This window comes from Elephas maximus, chromosome 1 (assembly GCF_024166365.1).
Source record: "Elephas maximus indicus isolate mEleMax1 chromosome 1, mEleMax1 primary haplotype, whole genome shotgun sequence".
Taxonomy (NCBI): Eukaryota; Metazoa; Chordata; class Mammalia; order Proboscidea; family Elephantidae; genus Elephas; species Elephas maximus.
In genome coordinates, this window is record NC_064819.1 from 220,816,011 (window position 1) to 220,837,188 (window position 21,178).

Genomic DNA, 21,178 nt, shown 5'->3' on the forward strand with positions numbered 1-21,178 from the left:
GAGTCAAAGGTGAATGACATATCTAACTTAGGTTCAAATGGTCTAGAAAAAATAATGTGCATATATGTACACGTATAATAAGATGTATGACAAAGTGCTCAAAATTGGTGACTCTGGGTAAACGGCATATAGAAGTTGTCTGTACTAGTTTTGAAATTTTTAAGTTGAAAGTTATTTGAAATAAAAAGTTTAGAAAACAGGCACTTCTGCCCAACATGGCACCACAGACAGAAGTACCACACCATCCCCCCACAGCAAAGGCCCCAAAAACTAGGTAAAACAGAGACGAACATCATTCCTGAAACCTGAAGTGTCAAAAGAAGAGAAAAAGAGCTCAGCCAAACATCGAATGGAATAAGAAACTGACAGAGGACAGAAAGGGAGGAGAGAGATGTGCAAAGGGCCCCTTTCAGGTAACGCAGCATGGATCCACCATCTTGGACTCCTGTCGGGGATCGGGGATCAGAGACAGGGAGCAGGGGAAAGCAGCTTCACAGAGCTCCCAGCAGGAAACAGGGCACCAGCAATACACACTTTCCCAACCCCATCCTCTACCTGCTGCTCTACCTCCGAGCTTCCTGGCTGCCAACTGGGAAGTTCAGCGTTCATGCCGCTTGGATTCACCCCACCAGCATCGGAGTTTAGTGGACAGGGTGTACAGGAAAGCAGTTTCGCAAAGTTCCCAGCAGGAAACAGAGCATCGGTAACAAGCAATATACACTTTTCTAACCCTCGCCCTTCTGTGCCCCCCTCCTCAGCCTCCTCTGCTTCCCACCAGCCGCAGTCTCTTGGCTGGGAGGCAACTGCTTTGGCCTCAGGGAACTTGGATTTGCCCCATACACACTGGCCAGCCCCGTTAGCTGATGTTGCTTCTTTCCATCTCTTTTGGTTTCTTCCATACCTCCCACAACCTCCCCTTCCTTTTTCTGGAACACGTGGCTCCGTATGCCATCTTTACTTCTTCCTGAAAGGCTGTGAAGCCCCACTGGACTGGGGAACCACCCCCCCCCCCAGACTGCAACACCACGCTGGTGGGATCCCTGGGGCCTTTTTTTTTTTTTTTTTGCGTGTTTTGTTTTGCTTTGTTCTGTTGTTTTGTTTGTTTTGTTTTTCTTTTCGTGTCTTGGGAGCCCCTTCTAGCTGGGCTGCACTGCACGGCTTAGAAGCGATTCCCCCAGTCTGCACAGCCATTTAGGTGGGATCCCTGGGGGCATTTCTTTCTTTTTTTTCTTTTGTGTCTTTTCTCTCTTTTTCCCTTTCTGTCTTTCTTCATTTCTTAGTTCTCATCTCTCTATACTTATCTTCTTTCCCCATCTCCTGAATACCTGGTACTGTGTGACATCTATACCCCCTCTAGCCAGGCTATACTGCACAGCCTGGGAGCCACTTCCCCCGTCTTCACAGCCTCACCAGTGGGACTCCTGGGGGCTTTTCTTTTCTCTTGTACAATTTTTTATCTACTTATTTTTTTTTTCCCTTTTTGCATTTCTCAGTTTCTCATCTCTCCACTCCAAAGGCAAGCTCCCTTAGCACTCTCTTTTTTTCCTCTTTGTTTGTTTTGGCTCCTGTTTCTCTCTCCTCTCTCTCCTCTTTCCCATACCCATATAGCCCCACACATCACAACCTCCCCACTCTTTCCTGCCTACCTGCACTGTGTGCTGAACATCACACCCCCGAGCAGCACAGGCACAGCTTACTGGAACCTGCCCAGCACTGATTCCTGGCCTGCTCTGTCTGCGCTAGTATGTGCCACAAGCAACGCATCCCAGCCCCTCCCCTTCAGCTGGACCTGCCCTGCTGCACCATAGCTGAGCGACTGGCCCTGCCCATTGGACAAGGAGGTGAAAAGTATCGTGACTACACATGAGCAAACAACAAAGAATGCACAGCCTTCCTTCTCAGACATAACCAAATAAAACAAAAAAGCAGGACGAAACAAACAAATCTACAATCAAGAAACAAAAAAAATAACTACTAAATGCCCTGAAGACAGCAGACAATATCAAAACATATTAAAAAAAGGGATAGGATGGTTCCAATAGGCATCCAAAATAAAACACCAGGTGACTTTCCTGTAGAAGAAAAGGCACTAGAACTACCAGACAGGGAATTCAAATCTCTAATATTCAGAGCTATCCAAGAGTTGAAGCGAAAAGCAGACAGAAATGTGGAAAAAATAGTCAAGTTTATGGAAAAGGCAGACAAACTCATGGAAAATACAGACCAAAAAAATGGAAGAATTTAGGACAATAATACAAGAACAAAATGCCAAAATAAATTCACAACTAGAAATCATACAAAAACAACAATTAGAAATCCAAAAGATAAACAAGATTTCAGAAATGGACAGTGTCATAGAAGGGCTGAGGAGCAGGTTTGAGATGATGGAAGACAGGATCAGTGAAATTGAAGACAAACAGTTGGATACAACTCTGTTTAAGGAAAAATCAGAAAAAAGAACAAATAAAGGTGAAGAAACCCTGAGAATTATGTGTGATACAATCAAAAGCAAAAATCTGTAAGTGATCAGAGTTCCAGAAGAGGGAGAAAAAACAAAAAACACAGAGAGAATCATTGAAGAATTGCTGACAGAAAACTTCCCTAATATCATGAACGATGAAAAGCTGACCATCCGAGAAGCTCAACGAACTCCATATAGGATAGACCCCAAAAGAAAAACACCAAGGCATATCATAATCACACTAGCTAAAACCAAGACAAAGAAAAAATCCTGAGAGCAGCTCGAGAAAAACAAAAAGTCACATACAGAGGAGAGACAATAAAGCTAAGCTCTGATTATTTGGCAGAAACCATGCAGGCAAGAGGGCAATGGGATGACATATATAAAACCTTGAAAGAAAAAACTGCCAACCAAGAAAAATATATTCTGCAAAACTTTTGTTCAAATATGATGGTGATATTAGGACATTTCCAGATAAACAGAAATTAAGGGAATATGTAGAAACCAAACCAAGCTTACAGTTATTACTAAAGGGAGTCCTTCAGTCTGAGAACAAACAACATCAGACAACAGCCTGAATCTAGGACGCAACATTGTACCAGCAGCCAGATACCAACGTAGGAAATGAACTCTCAAGGACTATCCAAAAGCAAAGAATTGCAACAGAGAACCAGAGAGGTTAATCTGTAAATGACAACGCCAGAACAATAAAAGAGGGAATAAACAGTATAGATATAGAACTTTCTAATAGAGAGGAAGGCAAGGCCATACCAAGTAATAATAGACTGGTTCAAACCTAGAAAGATAAGGGTAAATTTCAAGGTAACCACAAAGAAAGTTAACAAATCTACTCAAAATCTATAAAAACAAAAGAAATCCACAAACAAAAGCAACTCAGCACAGGAGAGTAAGAGGAACAGAGAAAATGTTAGTACCACAAAAAAAAAGCACTACAAAATGACAGCAATAAACTCACGCCAGTCAGTAATTACACTGGATGTAAATGGCCTAAAAGCACCCATTAAGAGACAGAGTGACAGAATGGATAAAAAAAAAAAAAAGTTTAGAAAATATGTTAATCCATTTTCTTCTGGCATACGGTGTTCCTATTGAAAAGTATGACGATAACCTAATGTTCTCCTTGTAAGTCACTTATTCTTTTCACCCAATTACTCCAAGCATTTTTCTCTTACATCCAGTAATTTCATTAGAATTTGTCTTAGTGTTGGTTGTTCTGGGTCAATAATCTCAGACACACAGTGTGGTCATTAAAATGCGTATCTTCAAATATTTTTTTTATTTCAGGAAAGTTTTTTTGAGTTATAAATTTTAGTGCCAGACTTCTGGTGGCACAGTGGTTGAAAGTTCAGCTGCTAACCAAAAGGTTGGCAGTTCGGACCCACCAGCCACCCCTTGGAACCCTGGGCTGCAGTTCTACTCTGTCCTGTAGGGTTGCTATGAGTCAAAATCGACTCGATGGCAACGGGTTTGGTTTGGTTTTAGGTATAGATTTTAGTATTTGTTCATTCAGGCTGGTGATACTAATATGATCTGAAAGCTCTAACATATAAAATAATAATAACTTAATTATTATCCATTCATTCAAATATTCACTGAATATCTACTTATGTGATCGTTGTTGTTGTTGTTAGGTGCTATCAAGTAGATTCCAACTCATGGCAAACCATGTGTGTAGAGTTTCCAAAGCTGTGGACTTTCAGAAGCAGACTGCCAGGCCTATCTTCCAAGGTGCCTTTAGGTGGGTTCAAACTGCCAATCTCTCAACTAGTAGTCAAGCGTTTAACCATTTCTCCCACCCAGAGACTACTATGTGATAGGTCTACTTATTCCATAAAAATAAGGAACGGAAAAAATGCATAGAATCATTTACTAAATCCCCGAATGGCTTCATACTGTTAGTATATAGAGTAAGGGTATACTTTGAGACTGCTCAATCTCCACTCATGTTTATTTTACCCTGTGACTACTATTCTACTATTTAATCTCAACACCTGAGTGGTACAATACAGAATAATCCCTTAATACACAAAAAGTTTGGTCCAATAAACACTCTTTAAAAGTGAAATGAAAACAAAAACAAAAACCATTGCCGTCAAGTCAATTCCAACTCAGAGCAACCCTATAGGTCAGAGCAGAACTGCCCCCATAGGGTTTCCAAGTACCTCCTGGTGGATTTGAACTACCAACATTTTGGTTAGCAGCTGAATGCTTAAACCACTACACCACCAGGGCTCTGAGATAAAAACAATTGAAATTCCATTAATATTTGTAACTTGAACACCCATTTCCCATTTTTTTAAAAGGCATTTGGCATAATACTGACAGTGAAACCAAATTTGCTTATTTTCATATACGTTATTACATACATCATACAACATTTAATCCAGACAAAAATTCTCAGTTAAGTTTTTACTGTATTAAGACTACAAAAAACAGTTTGGCCAGAAACTGATAAACCCACAGTGAGTATATATTAGATATATCGCAGAACACCTGTTTAACCAAAGATAATTATCTTACCATTTCTAATAGAATAGCTTGAGTTTTGGCTTCTTTTTCTGCTTTTATTTCTTCTACTTCTTCAGCTGACCTTCCTTTGAAATCATCGATTTCTTCATCTGCCCCTATTCGACCACTCTGTAAGACAGAAGTCACTCATATGTACTTAAGGAATGAAAAATTTGAGAAACATGGAAGACATTACACTTTATTCTTAGGTCCAACAAAAGCGTTAAAACAGCAACTGAAACAAATTTACAAATCTGTGAAAATTTAGATTAATTCTAAAATATTGGCCAGACAGAACTTCTAATTTACTGCAAAATCAAAATAAACATTTATACAAAAACTACTTGGTGTATAAGTGCTGAATGCAGAAGATAAACCATCTTAGAAATTAAGCACCAAATCCTAACTTAGAAAGGCTGATTCAGCTTTGAGAAACCCTCACAGCAACAATTTACACCTTCAGATACCTGGGGGGAACGTCTGCCTTGTTCCACAGAAATTTCTGGGTTTTAGGCTAGCTCCAGATTATCCCCAGTGAAGAAAAAGCTGCCTCACAAGGGGATAGTTAAATTTAACCTTGAAGCTACGCTCCTAACTGGGGTAAGGAGATAAGAAACACATCTTCCCAGTGTTCATATAAACTTCCAGAGCTAAGGCTATTCCATGGAAACTGAAGAAAGGAAATTAGGGAAGTGAAAAGACAGCTAGAAAAATGAATTATCTCTGTGGATGAGAGAACTCTAAACTTTTTCCGGTATAATTGATCAAGTAAAATAATAATTTTTAATACATTTTAACAGACTAAAAACCCAAACCCATGCAAAGCATTAATATGCACGTACATTCAATCACAAGAGAGTTCTACTTACATCTAGTTGTTCCCTTGTGGGTTCTGGTGATCGATCAGGAATTAATAAATCAGGCGGGTCATCAAATGGATCATCTAAAATCACTGTATGATTTATCCTTACAAAAGGAATCCAAATCAAATGTTACATTTATTTCAGAATCTATATATTATTTTTATAAAGATTATAATAAGCATCTTAAGTACTTCTAATGCCAAAAAGCATAAGCTGTTAAATTTTATTGTATAAGGATATTATAAAACTAGAGTACACTTTCACAGTATTACTGTTTTTCATTTCATTGCTTGACATTATATTTATCACTCTGCATTACTCTAAGATATAAAGTAATGTAAATATCTAAATTTTAGTACTTTTGCCTTACTTCTAATCTGCATTTTTAAAAGCTAAAGTATTAATAATTCCTCCCAACACAATTAAAAATAAATGTAAACCAAGTGTAATTATAAACAAGTATAAAAATACAAAAGGTCCTTTTTATTAAATGGATTCTACAGTTTTATATTAATTCACATTTTAGAGCTACTCAAAAATCAGTCCCATGCATGTCATCATTGTTACATGTCAAACATCACAGTGTTAAGATATTCTAATACATTCAGATAGTCAATTGCAACCACACCTGATATCTTGATAAGGTACAAAGTCCTTGTCAACGAAGGTCTCATTAATTTTCTTAATTATATCCATGCCTTCTGTTACCTCACCAAACACTGTATGAACACCATCAAGGTAGTCTAGATTTTCTCCTGTAGTAATAAGAAACTATATAGAAAGACACGTAAAAATATACTTATACATATCATTCAAGCTGAAATCAGTTACAGACTAACAAAAAACACACGAAAGACTGTACATTAACTACACCTACTCTTATATACTTGTTACTAGTACTAAATTAAAAGTACAAAGCTTATGTATAAAATACATCCACCCCTCGCTTATCAACATGGTTAGGTTCCAAAGACCAGGTTGTTATGTGAAAATCGGTGTTATGCGAAAATGGATGATGACCACATCAGGTCACAAAACAATATGTGGGACACATATGTTCCCCTGGACTCCAGGTGTGGAAAATTTAGGTGGGCACTATATATCTCACTGGTCATGAAAGGGTTACTGCCAGATGTACATCACTAATGCACAAAACGGTCAGATGGATTTTTTACTATTGTCATAAATGTGAAATGTCAGATAACAAGACAGTCAATGAGTGAGGAGTAGGTGTATCAGCATGTACACGGATGTTCCACTGATTACTCAAAATACCTGTACAAACCAAGGCTCAGTCTCTTCACATTTAACTGGGAAATAAAAGAACCTACTCTAATGGGGTTGTTGGGAGGATTAAATAAAACAATTAACAAAAGGTGACCAACACAACCTATCATAAAATCTGTAATAAATACTGAAACAGGCCACAATGTGAACAGTGACGATTTCTGGGTGGTGGGGTTGTAAGTAATGTTATTTTCTTCTCTATACTTTTCTGTATTTTCTAAATTCCTCACAATTGGTATGAATTGCATTTGAAAGAACAATTAAAAAAAAAAGTTTTTTTTTAAATGTAGAAAAAGGTTTATTTTTTTATATAGGAAAATATAAATGTAAAAAAAGGTTTGTTTGTTTTTTTTTAATATAGAAAAAAGTGCAATTCTTTCTTCTAACAAATACCTTTGTTTAGAATTCTCTCTTTACTGGATAGTTTAAAAACATAATTTTGTGGAGTCCTTCTAGTCCTTCATTTTAAAGTAAAACTCATCTTCTCAACCATTTCCTAACCTGAGATCCGTGCTGATCACTGCCATTGTTCACCATGGACACAGTGCCTTTCTTCTTGTGTTTAATTCTTGGCACCTTTTCTGCCTCAAAAAAGCTTGCTTGATCACCATACAGTTGACTGAAAATACATATAATAAGATTATAAAATATAAGTACTCTCATAATGAATGATATATAGAGGTACATATAAGGTTACCAAACAGCTCTTTATAGAAATGCCACTATAATTCAAAATATTCCTCTTTTTTACTATAGACATTTAGGAAACTTGGAAAAAGAACCTATATCTGAACCATATTTAAAAATGCAGATTGAAGCATGCTAGTTAACACTGTAAGAGACAATTCTATTTTTACTCATTCAAAAATAAAAGAACTCACCCAAAAACAGACTCTCCTCCACGGCCCGTCCCCGTAGGGTCACCAGTTTGTATAATAAAATCCCTCTATAATACACAGGATACTCTGTTAATGCACAAAGTATGTTAGATGGACCCAATAATAAAGGACAAAATTAATGTCTACCAACTCACCTGTACATTGTGAATAAGGCAATAATTGTAATATTTTATTTTGCACAACTTCAGGAAATTCAAGCAAGCTGAAAAAAACAAAATATTAAAATTACCACAGGAGTCCACATATACATTTTTAAGCATGTAAAATCCCAGTTAGCATAATTTAATTTCTAAAGTACCATAAAAAAAAAGAAGCAAAAAGATTAAATGCCCAAAGCCATCAAAAAAAAAAAAAGATAGCCTAGAGAGACTTACCATATTTTAAATTCTCTTTTATTATCTCTTTCTTAGGATTTCTTGGACATTGAGCTAATGCGGGAAACCAACATTATAAGCAATCATTTGTTGACAGATTGGTTTTATAAGAGAAAGAACAAAGAGAATTCTATGATGGGAAAAGAGCTATCAGAGTATATTAAAATGAGTGCAGATTATACAAATTGGAGAAAATGAAACATTCCGGGGATCAATTTTTTTAAACAATGATTAAAGAGCTCTTCACAAAAATCTATATTTTTATCATGTACCAGCTTTCTCATACAAATTCACTGCTTACCCAATACACATTTTCTGAGTACCTTCTAGGTGCTTGGCACTGCTGTCACAAATGTTGTTAAACCATAGTCCCTGCTCTCAACAAATTCATAGTCTAGTTGTGACTCAAGGCACTAAACTAGACACTAGACAGTAAGATATATCAGGCAGTCCCTGTCCTTAGGAGCTTACACTAAACCTGGGTATTTACACCTGAACAAAAATAGTTACAATACTAGGTAATATTTGACAATACCATTTGTGCCATTTAAATAGTAAAACTGTAAAAAGTGGTTAAAAAATGCCACAAGAGTTCAAAACAGGGATTGTTTCTGGTCAGAAAAATTAGAAGCCCTTATGGAGGCTTAAGGTGGATACTAAAAGAAGTGAATTGGCAGAGAGTTCAAGTCAGCATTTCAAGCTGGGAAGACATGAAAAAGCCTGGAGGTGGGAATTTAAATGTTTTTGTGGGAGTTCAAATGATAGTCAAAGTTCTGTAATACTGTGGCATTAAAAAGAGGGTGAAAAGATATACACTGAAACAATTACATATTAAACTGCAACACGTTGAATTTTTTACAAAAATATCCAGTGGAGGTAGAGGAATAAATTAAACAACACTGGTTATGTGTTGACAACTGTTAAATGAAGTTGGTTGTGGGTACACAACAGCTCATTTAGATGATTCTCTCTACTTTCGTATATGTTTGAAGTTTTCCATAAGGAAAAAGGAGAAAACAAGAAAGAAAAAAAAAGGGAGGGCAAGCAAGAAAGAAAGCTAATCAGTCTGGATATGCTTATTATACGTTGCTAAGTAGGTAGGCATATAAGTAGATAATCCAATGCTTATAGATATATAAACATGGGATAGACATGTTCTGGTGTTCCAGGCTCTCTTTGCAGAACCACTGCTTACCCATTTTTAAAAACCAGGTGCTGTCTAGTTGATTCCAACTCATGGTGACCCCATGTGTGCCAGAGCAGAACTGTGCTCCATAGGGTTTTCAATAACTGATTTTTTTAGAAGTAGATCATCAGACCTTTCTCTCAAGGTCCCTCTGGGTGAACTCGAACCTCCAGCCTTTTGGTTGGCAGCCTAGTATGTTAACCATTTGCACCATCCAGGGCACCCTGTCCATTCTTATTGTATGTCAATTAGGTGGGATAACTCCACGAACACTTTAGTTCCTTTTAACTCTGGGGAAAAAGGCCCAGTCATTTCACCAGGTGCTGTTCCACATGGAGAGAGGGTCAAACAAACTCATGGGAAAGCAAAGGCAAGAGAAGAAAGATAAAATTCCCTATAACATCTTTGAACCCCCAGATCCAGCCCATCCTTATACTCAGTCGTACCCCAGACCTTCCCAGTAACATGAGGCAATCAATCATTTTCTTTGCGTAAGCCCCATTTGAGCTGGGTTTCTATCATTTGCAGAGAGTCCTAACTAAAACAACACATGTATTTGCATTAGTCAATATAGTGACCCTTTACTTTAGTGTGTGCTCTCAAAGCAGCAGGCATTGTACTAGGTGCTCAGGATACAGAGATGATTAAGGCATAGTCCCTGCACTCTTGGAGTTACACTCTTGATAGGAGACAAGACTTGCAAACAATTCCAGGATAACAGGTAATGTTATTAGAAAACATGCAGCACGTAATACAAAAAGGCCTGAGGCAGAACAAAGGAAACTAGATCTAACTCTGCTTAAGACCAGGGGGAGCTTCACAAAAGACACCATGCTTGATTTGAAGTCTGATCAAGCAGGAGTTCACCAGAAGGACACAAGTAGAGAGAAATGTGGGCTAGAAGCAATGGTGTGAGAAAGGCATAGATGTGTGGGAGAATATGTACTGTTTAGGAGGGATGGCCAAGCGTGGAAAACAGAACAGTATGGCCGGAGGCACTCACTTTGTAGCTTGTTTTATCCTCTTCGATAGACTCTGCCTCCCATGAGGGCAGGACCCTGATTGTAACTAATCTCTCCAGTCTCCAGTTTCTCCCAAATCTGATACATTCTCCAAACAGCTGCCTGTTATCATCCTAAAGCAAGTTTTCCCTGCCTCAATCCTGCTTTTAAAAGCTTCACTGAGCTTCTGTTAAGGGTGTTGGTAAGACTTGGAAACGGATAGTGGTGATCATAATTAACGTCACTGAAATGTACATCTAAAAAATGCTGAAAGGACAAGCGTTTTGAGAGATACACATATAAAACCACAATTTAAAAAACAAAACAAAAAACCTTCAAAGGCTCTGGTCATCAGTATGGCACTAGAGACTTTTCATGATCTGGCCTGACCTGTATGACCAGACTCACAGTCAGCTATTCCATTTCACTTACCATTCCCTCTAGCCCTGCATAACTACTTGCTGTTTCCAGGAAATGCCAAACAAATGGCTTAGAAAAACCTCGTTCTCACTCATCTTTGAAGGAGTTAGTTCAAGTGCTCTGCATAACTTGCAGGCTCTTCTCCCCACCCCAACCAGGAATTACTCCCTCCTATAGCAACTCACACATCCTTTTACTACAACATTAAGTTAAGAGTTCTCGCGCCTGTTATCCTCAAGGGAAAATTAAACCCTGGAGCATGAGACGCTCATCCCAAAGCCTGGAGCAGCGACTGCAGAGCAGGCGGTCAATGAGCGTTGGCTCCGCCTCCGTACACACTCAGTACAACCTGTTCCTCTCACCCAGGCGGTCTGCCCACGCTCACTTGTCCAGCCACAGCCTACTGCTTTTCACCTGACTACTGATTACACACCAGCTAATATCTGTAACACCACACAAGCTATGTTGTTGTTGTTGTTGTATACAGCCTTTATTTGGTGTGTATTCTCTGTCTCACGCACCCGAACACTCACGCGCGCGTCCCCAAAGGCATTGAAGGACCCCAAGTTTCCGCCACCATACTGGCCAACACAAAAACAGGAGAAGAGCTGCTAAAGCCCAAAAGCATTCTCCTCACAAAAACTTTTCTAAGCAAGGCCCGCTTATAACCTCAGCCCCGTGGCGGGCACCAAGACTAGAAGCTCGAACCAGTTGATGCTGGCGCCTGAGAAGACAAGACGGGGAAGCCGGTGAGAGGAGAGCAGGGCTCGGGGCTCACCGCGCGGCCGCTCCTCGGTGTACAGGTCGATGACGACGTCGCCCAAAGTGGTCTCCAAGAGTACCGCCATGGCGCCTGCTCCTCTGCAACCAGCCCCGGGGGTGACAGCCGCAGCCTGTCGACGTCTACGCCACGCGTCACTCTCGGCGCGACGCCTTTTTGCGTCATCCCTCCAGCGACACCGCCCCTTCCGGCTACTACTTCAGGCAGGCAGGGTCGCAGCTGTTTCCCGCCCCGCCGCTGACGTGAGGCTGCACCCGGCGCGGCCCTTTTGAAAATGCTCGGACCCTTTGCAGCTTGTGCTGTAACCTGTCGCTCAAAAGGGCCTCTGCAAAGGGTTTTGTGCCCCCGACCATCTCAAAAACAGGCGGACATTCTAGTAGCCAGAGGGCGACCTTTCCGTGGCCTTCTTATTGGAACCCCCCTTTGAGTTTCCTCATCAGTTGTTTGTGGTTGCCCTGAGTCAACAACTTCAGGCCCTAAGCGCACATGCTACCCAAAAAGATGGTTAACAAGGTGCACTTACCTAGCTAATTGTGCCTAGGCTAGGGACTGTACCAATGACAGCAGCAGATGGCGGGTCCATAGCCCAACAAGCTTAGAAACAATAGGCTTCAATCCCAAAATTTCTACTGGTTTTATCAGTTCTCTTTAACGTAAAACGTGTTGCCTTCGAGTTGATTCCGACATATAGCGACCCTATAGGACAGGACAGGGTAGAACTGCCCCATAGAGCTTCCAAGGAGGGCCTGGTGAATTCGAACTGCCAACCTTTTGGTTAGCAGCCGGAACTCTTAACCACTATGCCACCACCTGCAAAACTGCATTTGGTCTCCCCTTGTGGCTTCAGACACTAAGAGCTAACATTTTTCCATGCAAAGATTATTTCCTAAGCAAGGATTACTCTCCTGGACAAGCTGATCATTCTCTTGTGCCTTTTTGTACATAAAATGCATAGAACCTCCAATGACTTTTCATATCTGACCAAAAGTCAAAGTCTTTATAATGGGCTACGTGGCCCTGCATGATCCTTTCCCACCACATCTTGTCTTCTTTTACTATCCTACAGCCTCAGGGCTTTTGCACTTGCTGTCCCTTTTGGTCTTCCCCCCAGTTATTTGCATAGCTTTCTTTCACCTTCAGATCTTTGTTCTATGTCAACCCCTCAATAAGGCCTTCCCTGACCACCGTAATTAAAAGTAACCCCACATGTACACACTTGGAGCCCTGCTGGTGCAGTGGTCAAGTGTCCCACTGCTAACCAAAAGGTTGGCAGTTCAAAACCACCAGCTGCTCATTGGAAGCCCTATGGGGCAGTTCTACTCGGTTCTATAGGGTTGCTGTAAGTCAGAATTGCCTCGACAGCAATGAGTTTGGGGTTTTTTGTATACACTTGAGACCTGGTGGTGCAGTGGTTAAGAGCTCAGCTGCTAACCAACTAAAAAGAGCCACAGTTCAAATCCATCAGGCGCTCCTTAGAAACCCTATAGGGCAGTTCTACTCTGTCCTATAGGGTCAATATGAGTTGAAATTGACTTGTCAGCAACAGGTTTTGTTTTTTTTAACATACACTTATTTTTCTCTATACGGCTTTTTCTCCTACTTTTACCAACTGTGTTTGCTGAAAGTGAAGAGGACTTGAAGCACTTGCTGATGAAGATCAAAGACTACAGCCTTTGGATTACACCTAACATAAAGAAAAAAAATCTTTGCAAATGGATCAATAAGCAACATCACAATAAGTGGAGAAAAGATTGAAATTGTCAAGGATTTCATCTTCCTTGGATCCACAATCAATGCCCATGTAAGCAGCAGTCAAATCAAACGGTGCATTACATTGGGCGAATCTGCTGCAAAAGACCTCTTTGAAGTGTTGAAAAGCAAAGATGTCACATTGAAGACTACGGTGCACCTTACCCAAGCCATGGTGTTTTCAATCATCTCATATACATGGAAAAGCTGGACAAATGTACAAAGAAGACCAAAGAAGAATTAATCTCTTCGAATTATGGTGTTGGCAAGGAATATTGAATATACCATGGACTGCCGGAAGAACGAAAAATCTGTCTTGGAGAAATTACAACCAGAATGCTCCTTAGAACCAAAGACAGTGAGACTATGTCTTACATATTTTGGACATGTCATAAGGAGTGATCAGTCTTGGAGAAGGACATTATGCTTGATAAAGTAGAGGGTCAGTGAAAAAGACGAAGACCCTCAACAAGGTGGATTGACACAGTGGCTGCAACAATGGGCTCAAGCATAACAATGTTTATGAGGATGGCACAGGATTGCGTGGTGTTTCATTCTGTTGTTGTACGTAGGTTCACGATGAGTCAGAACCGACTAACAGTACCTAACAATGACAACAGCAACACTTTTACCATGTAATATGCTGTAAATATATTTATTTCCTTATTGTTACTATAAGTAATCTCCAGGAAGATACAGGTAATTTTGTCTACTTTGTTTACTGTTGTATCCAATAGTGCCTATAATAGCCTGGCACTAATAGGTAAATGTTTGTTGAGTGAATGAATGAAAGAAATGCACCTTAAAATAACAGTGATTTGCCAGTGTTATTGGTGAAGGTGCCCTCCTTCATTGGTGAAGGCCAAACAGTACATAGTGTTGACAAGAGTGTGAGGAAACACACTCATATACTGTTGGTGGGAGCATGAATTGATGGAATGTCTTTGAAGTGCAAGAAGCAATGGTTATGAAAATGAACATAATAATTGATTCAACATTTCAACTTCTAGGAATTTATTCAGCAGATATATTTGCTTATTTTCGGAAAGATGCATATTTGGACATACTCCAAGCAAAGCAGGTTTATCAGATACTCTCGTTTATATAAAGACCAAAACATGTACACAGATAATAGATATGTATATGCATGGATGATTGATTATGGATATCCAAAATATTAGCATAGTATTACTTTTCATGCGTAACCCTCTTGTATTCTTTGCATTTTTTAACCATGTCCATGTATTGATTATCCTGTTGTTGTTAGGTGCCGTCGAGTCGGTTCCGACTTATAGCGACCCTATGCACAGCACAACGAAACACTGCCCTGTCCTGAGCCATCCTCACGATCGTTGTTATGCTTGAACTCATTGTTACAGCCACTGTGTCAATCCACCTCATTAAGGGTCTTCCTCTTTTTCGCTGACCCTGTACTCTGCCAAGCATGATGTCCTTCTCCAGGGACTGATCCCGCCTGACAACATGTCCAAAGTATGTAAGATGCAGTCTCGCCACCCTTGCTTCTAAGGAGCATTCTGGTTGTACTTCTTCTAAGACAGATTTGTTCTTTCTTTTGGCAGTCCACGGTATATTCAATATTCTTCACCAACACCACAATTCAAAGGCGTCAATTCTTCGGTCTTCCTTATTCATTGTCCAGCTTTCACATGCATATGATGCGATTGAAAATACCATGGATCGGGTCAGGCACGCCTTAGTCTTCAAGGAGGCATCTTTGCTCTTCAACACTTTAGAGAGGTCCTTTGCAGCAGATTTACCCAATGCAATGCGTCTTTTGATTTCTCGACTGCTGCTTCCATGGCTGTTCATTGTGGATCCAAGTAAAACGAAATCCTTGACAACCTCAATGTTTGCTCCGTTTATCATGATGTTGCTCATTGGTCCAGTCATTAGGATTTTTGTTTTCTTTATGTTGAGGTGTAATCCATACCGAAGGCCGTGGTCTTTAATCTTCATTAGTAAGTGCTTCAAGTCCTCTTCACTTTCAGCAAGCAAGGTTGTGTCATTTGCATAACGCAGATTGTTAATAAGCCTTCCTCCAATCCTGATGTCCCATTATTCTTCATATAGCCCAGCTTCTCGTATCATTTGCTCAGCATAGCGACTGAATAACCAAACCCACTGCTGTCGAGTCGACTCTGACTCATAGCGACCCTATAGGACAGAGTAGAACTGCCCCATAGAGTTTCCAAGAAGCGCCTGGCGGATTTGAACTGCCCCCCTCTTGGTTAGCAGCTGTAGCACTTAACCACTACGCCACCAGGGTTTCCAGAGATTGAATAGGTATGGTGAAAGAATACAACCCTGACGCGCACCTTCCATGACTTTAAACCAATCAGTATCCCCTTGTTCTATTCAAACAACTGCCTCTTGATCTATGTAAAGGTTCCTCATGAGCACAATGAAGTGTTCCGGAATTCCATTCTTCGCAATGTTATCCATAATTTGTTATGATCCACACAGTGGAATGCCTTTGCGTAGTCAATAAAACACAGGTAACATCCTTCTGGTGTTCTCTGCTTTCAGCCAGGATCCATCTGACATCAGCAATGATATCCCTGGTTCCACATCCTCTTCTGAATCCAGCCTGAATTTCTGGCAGTTCCCTGTCGATATACTGCTGCAGCCATTTTTGAATGATCTTCAGCAGAATTTTGCTTGCGTGTGATATTAATGATACTGTTCTATAATTTCCACATTCAGTTGGATCACCTTTCTTGGGAATAGGCATAAATATGGATCTCTTTGAGTCAGCCAGGAAGCTGTCTTCCAGATTTCTTGGCATAGACGAGTGAGCACCTCCAGCGATGGATCTGTTTGTTGAAACATCTCAATTGATATTCCATCAATTCCTGAAGCCTTGTTTTTTGCCAGTGCCTTCAGAGCAGCTTGGACTTCTTCCTTCGGTAGCATCGGTTCCTGATCATATGCCACCTCTTGAAATGGTTGAACATCAACTAATTCTTTTTGGTATAATGACTCTGTGTATTCCTTCCATCTTCTTTTGATGCTTCCTGAGTCGTTTTATTTTTTCCCCATGGAATCCTTCACTATTGCAACTCGAGGCTTGAATTTTTTCTCCAGTTCTTTCAGCTTGAGAAACGCCAAGCGTGTTTTTCCCTTTTGGTTTTCCATCTCCAGCTCTTCGCACATGTCATTATAATACTTTACTTTCTCTTCTTGAGCGGCCCTTTGAAATCTTCTGTTCAGTTCTTTTACTTCATCAATTCTTCCTTTTGCTTTAGCTGCTCAACGCTCAAGAGCAAGTTTCAGAGTCTCCTCTGACATCCATCTTGGTCTTTTCTTTCTTTCCTGTCTTTTCAATGTCCTCTTGCTTTCTTCATGGATGATGTCCTTGATGTCATTCCACAACTCATCTGGTCTTCAGTCACTAGTGTTCAATGCATCAAATCTATTCTTCATATGATCTCTAAATTCAGGTGGGATATACTCAAGGTCATATTTTGGCTCTTGTGGACTTGCTCTGATTTTCTTCAGTTTCAGCTTTAACTTACATATGAGCAACTGATGGTCTGTTCCACAGGTGGCCCCCGGCCTTGTTCTGACTGATGATGTTGAGCTTTTCCATTGTCTCTTTCCACAGATGTAGTCAGTTTGATTTCTGTGTGTTCCATCTGACGAGGTCCACGTGTATAGTCGCCGTTTATGTTGGTGAAAGAGGGTATTTGCAATGAAGAAGTCGTTGGTCTTGCAAAATTCTATCATTCGATCTCCAGCATTGTGTCTATCACCAAGGCCATATTTTCCAACTACTGATCCTTCTTCTTTGTTTCCAACTTTCGCATTCCAGTCACCAGTAATTATCAATGCATCTTGATTGCATGTTCGATCAATTTCAGACTATAGCAGCTGATAAAAATCTTCTATTTCTTCACCTTTGGCCCTAGTGGTTGGTGCGTAAATTTGAATTATGGTCGTATTTAACTGGTCTTCCTTGTGTTTTTTTTTTTAAAAAAAAATTTTTTTTTTCCTTGTAGGCGTATGGATATTATCCTATTACTGACAGCGTTGTATTTCAGGATAGATCTTGAAATGTTCTTTTTGACGATGAATGCAACACCACTCCTCTTCGAGTTGTCATTCCCAGCATAGTAGGCTATATGATTGTCTGATTCAAAATGGCCAATACCAGTCCATTTCAGCTCACTAATGCCTAGGATATCAGTGTTTATGCATTCCATTTCATTTTTGACAATTTCCAATTTTTCTAGATTCATACTTCGTACATTCCAGGTTCCGCCCATTAATGGATGTTTGCAGCTGTTTCTTCTCATTTTGAGTCATGCCACATCAGCAAACGAAGGCCCCAGAAGCTTTACTCCATCCACGTCATTAAGGTTGACTGTACTTAGAGGAGGCAGCTCTTCCCCAGTCATCTTTTGAGTGCCTTCCAACCTGGGGGGCTCATCTTCCAGCACTATAGCAGACAATGTTCCGCTGCTATTCATAAGTTTTTCACTGGCTAATGCTTTTCAGAAGTAGACTGCTGGGTCCTTCTTCCTAATCTGTCTTAGTCTGGAAGCTCAGCTGAAACCTGTCCTCCATGGGTGACCCTGCTGATATCTGAATACTGGTGGCATAGCTTCCAGCATCACAGGAACACGCAAACCCCCACAGTACGATGAACTGACAGACACGTGGGGGACTGATTTTTCTACTAAAAGCAAATACATAGTCTGTCTCTAGTTTGAACCGTTAATCACTGCAGTTGGTTGTGAAAACAGGAACTTAAAAAATATTTCAAAATAAACAGTATAAAATAAGAACAAACTTCTAAATAATCCACGGAGTTTTAAAAACATGAAATTTTGTTAATAATATTAAATATCACACCAGTACTCAGACACCATTGCAATAACCCTGTCACCATAAAGTTTAATGTTTCAACTTTGGCTATCTTAGGAAATGTACAGGTGTATTTTCAAATTGCTGTAAATTTGTATTTAATATTGTCAATAAAGCTATACACATTGCAGTTACCTTCTAAGAAAGAGAAATGCAGCCCCTGACAACCAGAAGCTGACATGACACTATCAGCTAGCCTTGGTGTTGCTAGGAGCTGGCCTGGCACTCACAGCTAGCCCTTGGTATTCTGTTGAACAGTTACATTTTCATAGAACACAACATCAGACAAGACCACATTGTGACTGTGATGAATTAAGAAATTAAGAATGTTAGCTCCAATCAGATTCACAAGAAACATACAATGTTTTTAAAAGAGTTGTATCAGCTTGGACTAAGAGGGATAGTTGAAATGAAAAGAAGCCTCTGGTTCCTCATCTTTCTATGGGCAAAAAAGTTACTTAGATGCAAACAAAAACTAAGGGTACTTTCTAATCGAAAAGGACAGATATCTCAGAGAGTAGAACCAAGAATCTTGAGGGTAGAGATAAGAGGTAAGGAGCACAATAGATTATGGAACTCTTCCCAGGAAACAGAAGACTCTCTGCATGCAGAATTGTAGGAAAAGGCAAGGTAGCTTTGAAAATCGCTTCGGATCAGTAACTACTATTGTCTAACTGCTTAGTTAGACGATAATGTCTATTGCAGTCATCCTCTCTCTGTCTCACCATTGTATGTTGGGTATGATGAGTTCAAATAACTTGTCTTTTCTAGGTTGTAGGTCTATAGATCAACAGGAGCCCTATCCAAGTAGCGCATTGCATGTGGACATGATTTAGAAGAGACATTCTGTACATTAAACTTGACCCTGATGCAGTAATAGGATGAGGTTTTCAGAGGAAAGGTAAGCATATCTTTTAAGTGGGAAGAGGGTAAATAATTATGGCCAGAGAGAAGACTCTGAGAGATTGAAAAATGGTCACAATATTTTGCAGCCACTTCCATTAAGAAGTAGAGTCTTTTTCTTCACCTCTTGAATCTGGGATGGCCTTGCAACTTGCTTTGACCAATACAGTATGGTGGAAATGATACAGTATGACTTATGATGCTGTTATTAATTAACAGATTGTTGTTGTTGTTAGGTGCCATCGAGTCCGTTCCGACCCATAGTGACCCTATGTACAACACTGCCTGGTCCTGTGCCATTTTCACAATCATCGTTATGCTTAAGCCCATTGTTGCAGCCACGGTGTCAATCCATCTCATTGAGGGTCTTCCTCTTTTCCACTGACCCTCTACTTTTTACCAAGCATGATGTCCTTCTCTAGGAACTGATTCCTCCTGATAACATGTCCAAAGTATGTGAGATGAAGTCTTGCCATCCTTGCTTCTAAGAAGTATTCTAGCTGTATTTCTTCCAAGACAGATTTGTTCGTTCTTTTGGCAGTCCATGGTATATTCAATATTCTTCACCAACACCATAATTCAAAGGTGTCATTTCTTTTTCCTTATTCATTCACCGCCCCCTAAGTTTCCTTTCAAGTTGCTGTTGTCATTTCGATCACGTATATATAGTTCTTAAGAGAGCATAATGCTCAAGGCAGACCTTTTTTACTAGTTAAGCTAAACTATTGTTTGGTTTTAAGAAGACTTCTGGGGATATTTTTGGTTTAAGGTTTAAAGATCATCTAAGGGCAGTAGTTTCAGGGGATCACTCAGCCACAATGGCTCCAGAAAGTATGGATTCTCTGAGAATTTGAATTGCTGTCTGTATTTTCCCCCATTTGATCAGAATTCTTCTAAAGAGTCTTTGGTCAAAACATTCAGTAATGGTAGCCAGGCACCATCTAGTTCTTCTGGTCTCATGGCAAAGGAGACAGTTGTTCATGGAGGCAATTAGCAGACATTCCATATCCTCCTCCCATTCCCTGACTCTTCTTCTTCCTCTGTTGCTCCCGGTGAATACAGACCAATTGATGTGTCTTGGATGGTCTCCTACAGGCTGTTAAGACCCCAGGCACTATGCAACAAACTGGGAGGTAGAATAGAAGCACTAAACATGTTATTAGGCCAATTAACTGTGATGTCCCATGAAACCATGACACTAAACCCCCAAGCCAAGAAACCAAATCCCATGAGGTTTTTGGTTGTACATAAGCAGCCAGTAGTTGTTGTTTTTGTCACTAAATTTTGTGGTAATATGTAATTCAGCAATATAACTGATACAGGTCTTGTCTCATTGGATGGTTATGAGGATTCAGAGTCAATACTTGTAAAGCATTTAGAACAGCAGGTGCTAAGAAAGTGTTTGTTAAATAAAATAAATCTTGAAATTTTTTGCTTCTATTTATAACTTTTAAAAACAAAAATTCCAAGATTTATTTTATTTATAACTTAGGAGCTCTAGTGGCACAGTGATTAAGCACTCAGCTGCTAGCTGAATGGTCAATGGTTCAAACTCAACGGCTGTTCCATGGGACAAAGATGTGGCAGTCTGCTTCTGTAAAGATTGTAGCCTTGGTAACCCTATACGGCAGTTCTACTCTGCCCTTCAGGGTCGGTATGAGTTGAAATTGACTCAACGGCAATGGATTTATTTATAACTTTTCTCTCTAAATTCATTTTCCTTCATTTTGCTCCAGGAACATTCTACTCTAAACAAATTGATCTCATTTTTCTCTGAAAGTGACATAAGCATTCCTATTTCTATACCTTTGCTTGAAATGTTATACTTACCTAAGTTA

At 39.9% G+C, this 21,178-nt stretch overlaps 1 protein-coding gene across 1 annotated transcript in view; it reads right to left on the minus strand.

The window, feature by feature from the left end:
• The window catches only part of PPIL4 (peptidylprolyl isomerase like 4), a 45,185-nt gene extending 33,245 nt beyond the window's left edge, over positions 1-11,940 (minus strand). Inside the window, exons 1-7 of the mRNA XM_049905525.1 lie at positions 11,799-11,940; positions 8,174-8,241; positions 8,022-8,086; positions 7,642-7,759; positions 6,482-6,624; positions 5,860-5,956; positions 5,003-5,119 (exon numbers count right to left, since the gene is read on the minus strand). Coding sequence (XP_049761482.1) covers positions 5,003-5,119; positions 5,860-5,956; positions 6,482-6,624; positions 7,642-7,759; positions 8,022-8,086; positions 8,174-8,241; positions 11,799-11,868 — 678 coding nt within the window. The 5' untranslated portion in view covers positions 11,869-11,940. The remainder of the gene's footprint in view (positions 1-5,002; positions 5,120-5,859; positions 5,957-6,481; positions 6,625-7,641; positions 7,760-8,021; positions 8,087-8,173; positions 8,242-11,798) is intronic.
• Positions 11,941-21,178: the final 9,238 nt, after the last annotated feature.